This window comes from Nematolebias whitei, chromosome 1 (assembly GCF_014905685.2).
Source record: "Nematolebias whitei isolate Nwh7 chromosome 1, NemWhi1, whole genome shotgun sequence".
NCBI classification, from domain to species: Eukaryota; Metazoa; Chordata; class Actinopteri; order Cyprinodontiformes; family Rivulidae; genus Nematolebias; species Nematolebias whitei.
In genome coordinates, this window is record NC_056498.1 from 69,509,056 (window position 1) to 69,519,039 (window position 9,984).

General features: G+C 39.9%; 3 protein-coding genes across 4 annotated transcripts in view; 1 reads left to right on the forward strand and 2 right to left on the reverse strand.

Annotated features, from left to right (window-relative positions):
- Positions 1–9,984, reverse strand: part of slc22a15 (solute carrier family 22 member 15) — a 50,660-nt gene that overhangs the window by 24,397 nt on the left and 16,279 nt on the right. The window contains exon 7 of the mRNA XM_037697988.1: positions 1,897–2,063. Within this exon, the coding sequence (XP_037553916.1) occupies positions 1,897–2,063 (167 nt within the window). The remainder of the gene's footprint in view (positions 1–1,896; positions 2,064–9,984) is intronic.
- On the forward strand, positions 5,348–8,382 carry LOC119413337. 2 transcript variants are annotated; one of them, XM_037680390.1, is made up of 6 exons: positions 5,348–5,567; positions 6,434–6,628; positions 6,713–6,792; positions 7,093–7,147; positions 7,360–7,622; positions 8,049–8,382. In XM_037680390.1, the coding sequence occupies exons 1-6, from the start codon at positions 5,469–5,471 to the stop codon at positions 8,263–8,265; spliced, it is 909 nt and encodes a 302-aa protein (XP_037536318.1). In that variant the 5' UTR covers positions 5,348–5,468; the 3' UTR covers positions 8,266–8,382. The 2 variants fall into 2 exon arrangements, with proteins under 2 accessions (XP_037536318.1, XP_037536311.1); XM_037680383.1 differs by having other exon boundaries at positions 7,360–8,382.
- The window catches only part of LOC119413353, a 2,220-nt gene continuing 606 nt past the window's right edge, over positions 8,371–9,984 (reverse strand). The window contains exons 2-3 of the mRNA XM_037680401.1: positions 9,244–9,379; positions 8,371–9,160 (exon numbers count right to left, since the gene is read on the reverse strand). Coding sequence (XP_037536329.1) covers positions 8,405–9,160; positions 9,244–9,379 — 892 coding nt within the window. The 3' untranslated portion in view covers positions 8,371–8,404. The remainder of the gene's footprint in view (positions 9,161–9,243; positions 9,380–9,984) is intronic.

Consider the following 9,984-nt stretch of genomic DNA (forward strand, 5'->3'; position numbering starts at 1 on the left):
GGGGGGGGGGGGGTTGTAGGTGTGTTTGTTCTTTCTGGAGTCCACGATCATCTCCATCTTCTTCACATTGATGTGAAGGTTATTCTCCTCACACCAGCTCTCCAGGTGTTCCACCTCCTGCCTTTAGCTAAACTCATCAGTGTTTGTGATGCATCCCACCACCGCCGTATCTGCAAACGTTACAATGCGACAGCCTGGATGGGTAGGTGCACAGTCATACACGAGTAGAGTGAACAGGAGAGGGCTCAGCACACATCCCTCAGGGGAGCTAGTGCTGAGGGTTATGGTGGAGGAAGAGAAGTTGTGGATCCTCACAGACAAAGGTCTGTTTGTTAAGAAGTCTAGTACCCAGTTGCAAATGGAGGGGCTTAGTCCTAGTGCGAATAGTTTGTCCGTCAGGGTTTGGGGGATCATGGTGTTGAAAGCAGACGTGAAGTCCACAAAGAGCGTACGGACATAAGAGTCCTTCTGCTCCAGGTGGGTGAGAGCAGTGTGGACCACAGAGATGTCGTCGTTCTCTGTTGATCGATTCTCGCGGTATGCATACTGATGAGGGTCCTCGTTGAGGTTGATGGTTGTTTTGATGTGGGTCTTGAACAGTTTTTCGAAGCATTTAGCGATTATTGGTGTGAGGGCCACTGGCCGATAGTCATTCAGACCAGTCACTGTAGAGCTCTTTGGAACTGGGATGATGGTGTTAATCTTCAGGCAGGTGGGACATGTTGCCAGGGTGAGGGAGGAGATAAAAATGTCGGCCAGCACCTTGCAGAGCTGATAGTCCACAGTGTTGAAGGCAGTCAACAGCATCAAAACAATCCATTAACCAAAGTTTGTTGTTAAATAAAAAAATATATTGTCAAAAACCCTCAATAGTCTCAACTGACTCAGTTTTGTGGCAGATTTTAAAAACAGTCTGAAAACCATCTAGCAGGTTGTGCTCATTTTTAAGTATTAAATAAAATGGCAGAAAACATTCTTCTCTATGATTTTGTCAGAAAGTGGAATCTTTGAGACTGACCTAACATTTTCATGTACAGTGAAGTCCAGGCAGGGTTTTTTAATCAACTGTGTCACCACTGCATTTTTAAAATGCACAGGTACATGTCAATTTGCCAAGCTGCCATTTATAAAATATAATGTGCAATGGTGGTTAAAAAAAAGCTCTTTAAAAGATGAGTTGAGATTAGATCATTTGGGGACCTTCAGGCTTCAGGGTAATTTACCCCTTTTTCTGGAACAGAAAACTTGTAAGTTTCCTTTAACTCTGGGTCAACTAACAGAGTATTTACTAAACCCACTATCTGGAATGCTTTTTGAAAGAGTTAAATGTTTATCATGGTGAAGGCTTCTAAAAATCTTTGTTTTGTTGATGTGAATTTTATATTTCTGAACGCTGCTGTAGTTACCTAGATGTGACTTGTTGTTTTTCTAAAATATTGAAGTCAGTAGAATGACCACAAATCAATCATTACATTTGTATTATTATACCAATGTGAATATAAGATGACTACCAAAACACCACCATAAACTGGAAACATCTGCACCAAACATTACAGCTATCCAAATGTAAAAGCAAGAAGTAGCAGAGTAAATGAGTTTTGCTTAAGAATAAAATATTTAAAAAATAAACACAAAAGCAGGAAGTAACAGCGAGGAAACACCAGTCATTTATAAATCTCCTGAAACATAGAATAGAAAAGTGACTACAGAAGCAGTTTCACTGAAAGAGGCATTCATTTCTCTTTGCAGTCTGAAAGCATATTTAGTATTAGACAAAAACAATAACAGAATGGCAGCAGTGGTTCTGATCCAACAAAGAACTCAAGATATCAGACAGAAACTGTGGTAATAAGTTTGCTTGCAGGTTTGGTCCAATCGCTGCTTTAGGATACTCACCAGACGTACATGAGTACCATCGTCCGCAGGCGGAGGACTGGGTGGATCGCCAGCTGCAGGACACCAGTCTGTCTGTTGTCAGGGTTACCAGGTTTGGGTGAACCAATGCGTTTCAATATCAAGTTGTTGGCATTGTTGCCATTCCTCAGTGCCATATACCGCAAAACCTGAAAGTCAGATGCACAACCTGGAATTTGCAATTTTATGCAAAATAAAATGTTATCTGTAGGACTTTATTAGTCTCTCACATGATCATGGAGTAATTCAAACCAGTTGCTTCTCTAAGGTCATTGCTGATGCCTTTCCAACTTGGCATGGTTTTAACACACACCCATAATATGTTCCAGAGCAGCAAATAGACAAGACAACTAAAAGGGAGGGAGTTCAGCCTTTTACGTACTGGGTATGTCCACAAAAAAAAAAAAAAAAAAGTAAAATGCATCATGCTCTTTCTTCATGAGACTGACTCAGACCAAAGTTGTGGCCAAAAGTGTTAAGAATGGTACAAGTTTTGGTTTTTACAAAGTTTGCTGCCCCAGTTTGCTGCCCCAGTTCTTATGATGGCAATTGGTATTCAACCACTTATCGAATCATTAAGAACTTCAAGGAGAATGGTTCTTCAATTGACATGGCACCATCCATCAATCTAACAGGCTTGTCAGCAACTGACCAATCAGCAATCACAGTTTGTCCTGAAGTAAAATGCCCCCTTATCTACAGGAACTGCACCCCTTTTTCTTCAAAAAAAATTGTTGTGATTTTGAATTACAAACGCTTTGAGGTCGTAGTGATTTCGTTATTAAAACATCATTGGGGAACATGTAATTCAGACACATGTTACACTGAGTGTTTAGAGGGTGTAATACAGTTTATTCCATTTCCAAAACCTAAACGGAGTTTGGAAAAATGTAAAAGATGGATAAAGGCCGGTGGCTGACCTCATGAGCAGCTAAATACAAGAGTGATAAACAGGAAGTACCACATGTTCATCTGTACAAAAGTAAATGCAGGTACAGTGCCTTGCGAAAGTACTCGGCCCCCTTGAACTTTTCAACCTTTTGCCACATTTCAGGCTTCAAACAAAGATGTTAAATTTAATTTTTTTGTGAAGAATCAACAACAAGTGGGACACAATCGTGAAGTGGAATGAAATTTATTGGATGTGTTAATTTTTTTTAACAAAAAAAACTGAAAAGTGGGGCGTGCAATATTATTCGGCCCCCTTGCGTTAATACTTTGTAGCGCCGCCTTTTGCTGCAGTTCCAGCTGCAAGTCTCTTGGGGTTTGTCTCTATCAGTTTTGCACATGGAGAGATGAAAATTCTTGCCCATTCTTCTTTGCAAAACAGCTCGAGCTCAGTGAGGTTGGATGGAGAGCGTTTGTGAACAGCAGTCTTCAGATCTATCCACTGATTCTCGGTTGGATTCAGGTCTGGACTTTGACTTGGCCATTCCAACACCTGGATACGTTTATTTGTGAACCATTCCATTGTAGATTTGGCTTTATGTTTTGGATCATTGTCTTGTTGGAAGATAAATCTCCGTCCCAGTCTCAGGTCTCTTGCAGACTCAAACAGGTTTTCTTCCAGAATGGTCCTGTATTTGGCCCCATCCATCTTCCCATCAATTCTGACTACCTTCCCTGTCCCTGGTGATGAAAAGCAGGCCCAAACCATGATGCTGCCACCACCATGTTTGACAGTGTGGATGGTGTGTTCAGGGTGATGAGCTGTGTTGCTTTTACACCAAACATATTGTTTTGCATTGTGGCCAAACAGTTGGATTTTGGTTTCATCTGACCAGAGCACCTTCTTCCACATGTTTGGTGTGTCTCCCAGGTGCTTGTGGCAAACTTTAAACAACACTTTTTATGGATATCTTTGAGAAATGGCTTTCTTCTTGCCTCTCTTCCATAAAGGCCAGATTTGTGCAGTGTACGACTGATTGTTGTCCTATGGACAGACTCTCCCACCTCAGCTGTAGATCTCTGCAGTTCATCCAGAGTGATCATGGGCCTCTTGGCTGCATCTCTGATCAGTCTTCTTCTTGTTCGAGATGAAAGTTTAGAGGGACGTCTGGGTCTTGGTAGATTTGCAGTGGTCTGATACTCCTTCCATTTCCATATAATTGCTTGCACAGTGTTCCTTGGGATGTTTAAAGCTTGGGAAATCTTTTTGTATCCAAATCCAGCTTTAAACTTCTCCAAAACAGTATCTCGGACCTGCCTGGTGTGTTCCTTGGTCTTCATGATGCTCTCTGTGCTTTGAACAGAACCCTGAGACTATCACAGAGCAAGTGCATTTATACGGAGACTTGATTACACACAGGTGGATTCTATTTATCATCATCAGTCATTTGGGACAACACTGGATCATTCATAGATCCTCACTGAACTTCTGGAGTGAGTTTGCTGCACTGAAAGTAAAGGGGCCAAATAATATTGCACGCCCCACTTTTCAGTTTTTTATTTGTTAAAAAAGTTTGACACATCCAATAAATTTCATTCCACTTCACGATTGTGTCCCACTTGTTGATTCTTCACAAAAATTTTAATTTTATATTTTTATGTTTGAAGCCTGAAATGTGGCAAAAGGTTGAAAAGTTCAAGGGGGCCGAATACTTTTACAAGGCACTGTAAATCCTCCATTTTTGTCATAATTACTTTAAATACTTAATAACTAAAGGTTAATGCTTAAAGCTAGTTGTGCTTTGTTTTGTGTGTTTTATATGTAGATATACTGTATGTTGCAACTTTTGGTTGCACAAGTTCAGTCTTTGTTTGTTATGACAATGTGATTTTTATACAATGTGATTTTTATACAATGTCATTTTTTGGATTTTTGTCTTAGATTCCGTTTCTCACAGTTGAAGTGTGCCTACGATAAAAATTACAGACCTCTCCATTTTTTGTAGGTGGGAAGAATTGCATAATCTGCAGTGTATTTTGGGGTGTAAATGGAACCCTGTGTATACAATTTTGTTCCACCTCATGTACCACACGTGATGTGAATGACAAAGTCACCTTGAACCTTGTATCAAATATTTTCCCCAAAGTATAGAACGCCTTTCTATCTAATCAAGATACTCAAAGTGCTTTACAACGCAATCTGTGCCCTCATTTACCTCCACACACACATTCATACAGCACTTTACTACATCTCTACAAAGATAATTTGAAAAAATTATTCTATAGAGATTAATCAGTGTTTTTAGATCACATTCATACACCGATGGGACACATATCAGACACAATGAGGGGCTCAGTGTCTTGCCCAAGGACACTTCACCATGTGATTTCTGGTGGAATTAAACCCCAAACTCTCCCATTGGAGGACGACTGCTCTAACCACTCAGCCACAGCTGTCCCAATAGTATCAATGGGATGGTATCAAAACATCCTCCAAGAGAAACTTCTCTCAACAATCTAGCAGCAATAGGCTCTGTGCACATGCGTCCTGAATCACTTCCCCTTTGACCGGATGTCGGCATTCCAGTTTCCGGTCTAATCCCCGGTCTCGGTGAAAATGGCGTTTTCTAGATGTTTACAAGAGCTGCCCAAGATAAATATCAGCGATGTTCATCGTATTGTTGATGGCTGGTCCCCTGCTCCGACAAGCAAACGTAACAAGGGATTTAAATTGTATATCTCAAGTTACCTGCACAACTACGAGGGTAAGTAACGTTAGTTTGATCGTTGTGATGTTGCTAACTGTTTGCAGCTAACGTTAGGCTATTAGCAACACGACCATTTTTGTGTATACTCACGTTATAGAAACAGGTTTTCCACACTTAAACAAAAGGCTCATATTTTGTGATCATTCTACTAACATTCTGCTCTTCTCAGTTTCTAGCAAAAATCAGGACACAGGTGAAGTCGTTGTCAGGGCTCTGTGTCACAGGTCCATGAAGAAAAATGAAAAACCTCACAGTTTAAGTGTAGGGTGAAGATAGGATTGTTCAGATGACAGTTTTAAGATTGTTGGTTCAGTAACCCGACGTTCCTAATGTTAATGGGGATTTAGCTAAGGTGGTAATTAATTCTTAAATAAAAATAAAATGGAATTGGCTATTTGATGAATATTAACACGTGAGTTTGGCCTTGCTTGTCCCCATTTGGTTATTTGCTGCATGCATTGTTCTTCTTTTATGGTTGTTATGTGTTACTTTTAACCCAGTGTTAATTTGGTAATTCATGCATATTAGTTTTACTTAAATCTAAAGAATACACTCACAGTCTCTGTAACATTATCCAGGTATTTTTACCTAGCGGGTCTCCTCTGGGTTAAAAGTGTTTTGAAATCAAGTTATCTTTATCTCATCCATTCATTTAAGATGTAATCTTGTGATAATTGTATTACACTACTCTTGACCTTCATAGAACATACTCCAAACTAAATATATAATCACATAACATGATACTATGGTTCTATGACATTAGTTATAAAAAAATATTTGGGAAGCAAGATTGCATCATGAAAGAATGGCTGATGAGTGACCAAGCTAAGATAATAAGTTCTTACTATGACATTCTTATGCAGGTGGTCCTGAAAGACTCGTGTCCTGTGGAGCTGATTCACCACAGCTGTACGTGTGTTGCTGGTGCAGCATTATGCAACCACTGTGTGGCTTTGCTGTTCCAGTCAGCACATTATTCTGAGCTGAAACTGTCAGTGGTCCCCCCTGTACTAAGCTGTACAGAAGGAGAACAGCAGTGGCACAAGCCCAGAACTTTAGTAAGTTTTCTCTTCAATAATAGACTCAATTTATTACATTTTCTTGCCGTATAACTTGTAACTGTGTCATGGATAACTGAATAGGGTATAAAACCTGGCCCCGTGGACAAGATGACTGTGCTGTCTGCTAAACCGAAGAGTGGAGCAACAACAGAGGGTGTAAGGTAAAAAAAAATCAATAAAAATTCTGATGTATTACAACAGTGTTTCTCAACCCTGGTCCTCAAGGCACACTGCTCTGCATGCTTTATAGATTTCCCTGCATTAACACAGCTGATACAGTTGTTAATCAGTTACCAACTGAAATGAGCTGTGTTTAAGCAGGGACAAATCTCAAACATGCAGGACAGTGTGCCTTGAGGACCAGGCTTGAAAAACACTATTATTTTATGTTTCATATCTGAACGAAATGCATGTGGGTATTCTATTTTTGACTCATGTTCTTTTCTTATTTTTATACACAGGAGCACACTCTACAAAGGCCTTAGTGGGGATTTGCCGGACCTTTCTGTCCTTAGAGTAAGTAGTTGTATTTAAATTACTGATAAATAAAAATGAAATTAACAGTAGGCTACAATGTACTAACAAAGAGTTGTAGACTTACCGGTGTATTGAATAATTTTATTTTCAAGTGCTGTCTCTTTGTAAAGTGTAGAATTTTTGAGGGCTTAAAATTAGTTGATATACATGTATTTTACATTTTATTGAAATAATTGTTTTCACTTTCCCAGGTTTCCGAGGTGTATGAAGATTTTGCAGCAGCTGATGCACCAATGATCTGCAGCATGGGAATCAGCCATGAATTTCCCCTTGTTGACTCTGCCCTTGGCAAAGTTCAGGCTGGAAGTCCTCTGTCCTACCAACAGCCAGCAACAGCAAAGAGAGACATGTCCTTCCATGCTGCACCACCCCGCCCATCTCTGCCTCTTAAGAACTACCACCTACAGCCATCAAAAAGCATGTTTGTTTGTTCTGAACCACAACAGCTACACCTTAAAAGTATGGAGGTCACCTGGGACATGGTGAATAAATTTGAATGTGCTACCAGAGCACAGAGTACATGTCCTGAATGGCATCAGCTAAGGAGGCATAGGTTGACTGCCTCCCGCTTCAGGGAGATCTGCCAGGTTCAAGATAAATCTGAGGAAGATCTGGCAAATCGTCTGCTGCAAGGGACCTATCAGACTGCAGCTATGAAGAGAGGGCTTGAATTAGAGGCAGATGCTATCTGGGAATATTGTCAAATTAAAAGAGTCAACCACTATCCCTGTGGATTTGTGATTCACCCTGATGCTCCTTGGCTAGGGGCATCTCCAGACGGATTGATCTTTGATCCTTCTGAGCCATGTCAGTTCGGGCTGATTGAGATTAAGTGTCCAAATGTGAAAAGTTATGTTGACTGTCCATATCTCCAAATGAAGTCAGGCAAATTGGAACTAAAAAAAACTCATGTTTACTATTGGCAGGTTCAGGGGCAGATGCTAATAACTGGGATGAACTGGTGTGATTTTGTTGTCTCAGCTGAGGAAGATATTCTTATTCAAAGAATTTATGCAGACACTAATGTGATGGATTCAATCAAACACAAAGTAGACAGATATTTTTTCTATGTTTACCTGCAGAAATGTCTAAATTAGGAGTTTGATCAAATCAAATGTACAAATTTGTTTCAAAATATTTCCATCATGAATATCTATTTACAAATGTAAGACAATGTCAATGTAAGTAAATGACAGCATTTTCTGTTTCTTCAAGACTGTGCCATCAGCTTTTCTGTCAAACTTCATATCTCCATTTCCTGACCAAAGGTCCATTTTGGTAATTTGACAGGAGACAGGCAACTGTAAAAATTTGGTTTATGCTTCCTGCAATGGAGAGAGGGATAGTGGAATCAAAGAGTTTATTTTCTTTAACTCTTCTTATTAACCTCTCAACATGCACCCTCAAACGGGCAATGGACTGGGTCTTCAAAACGTCGACCTCTGACATTTGGGCCCTCTTGGAGAGGAAGGCAGGACGATGAACAGTCCCAGGTACGAGATCATCCACCAAGAATCCCTTGTCCACCATGATGGCCATGTCCAGTGTCAAGAGTGATGTAATCCCTGATTGACGGAACACTTCCTTGTCACTCATGGAACCCTCAAACAGTGCTGACACAAATGTCAGGGCTCCGTGAGGAGACATGCCCACCATGGCCTTAAAGGTACAGTGGGATTTGTAGGTGGAGAAGACTTCACTCTGGAGGAGCAGGGATGAAGGTGTTTGACACCGTAGTTCTGTACAGTCCAGGATAACTTGTGTGTCACTGTAGCGGCCATCAAAATCCTGTGGAAGACTGGAACTCACAGCTGCAGGAGACATCCACACACAAATTGAGCCCAATAAGCAGTACAGGAAGTTGGCCCATGTCACAATAATGCGGCTGACTGTTGCTCTGTGGATGTTAAATCGATGGCCCAGTTCCCTCTGGGTACATCCAGTAGACAGGTAGGAGAGGAAAAGAAAAAGCTCATCTATTGGCAGCAGTTTCTGGACAGAAAATTATTTAAATGTTAGTTCAAAACCAGCATTCTCATTGTGTGTGTGTGTGTGTGTGTGTGTGTGTAACTTACAGTTGGTCTGGTAAAAGGGGTTTCAGTTGTTGTACTCATGACGTCGGTTTTCTTTGCTCTGGTGACCCTGACCATTTTGGCTGTTGCTGCCTCGATCAAGTTCCAAAACGCCTTCAGATGCTCATATGAGGGGAACCTAAAACACATAAAAAAAATATATATATATATATATATATATATATATATATATATATAAACTGTCACTCTCCACATTTATAACTGTGAAAACAGTTTTCAAATTTTGACACGGTACAACTAAGAACATAAATATCTTTCTTTGAAATTTTATGTTGTAAAGTGGAAAGAAAATTATACATGATTTGAAGGTTTGTAATTTTTTTATAAATTGAAAACTATTTTGAGCACAAATGTTCAGCCCCCTTAAATCAGAGAGTAACTTCTAGTCTTCATAAGTTTCCTGATGATTGCTAATGGCATAATAGTCAGCCTGTGTGTCATCTAATCACAGAAACCAACTATTTTCACCGACCTGAGGCTGTCACTAGCTGCTGTATTTGTATTTGACATTAGTTTACACACGGGTGGACTCCATAGCCATTTGTAATCATTAAAGCTATTTCTGAAGGAATATTGGTTACAGAAAAGGGAGCCGATTACTCTTACACACCACACTTTTCAGTATCATTTGTAAATACAGTACTACTAGTACTAGTACTACTACTACTACTACTACTAATAATAATAATAATAATAATAATAATAATAATAATAATAATAATA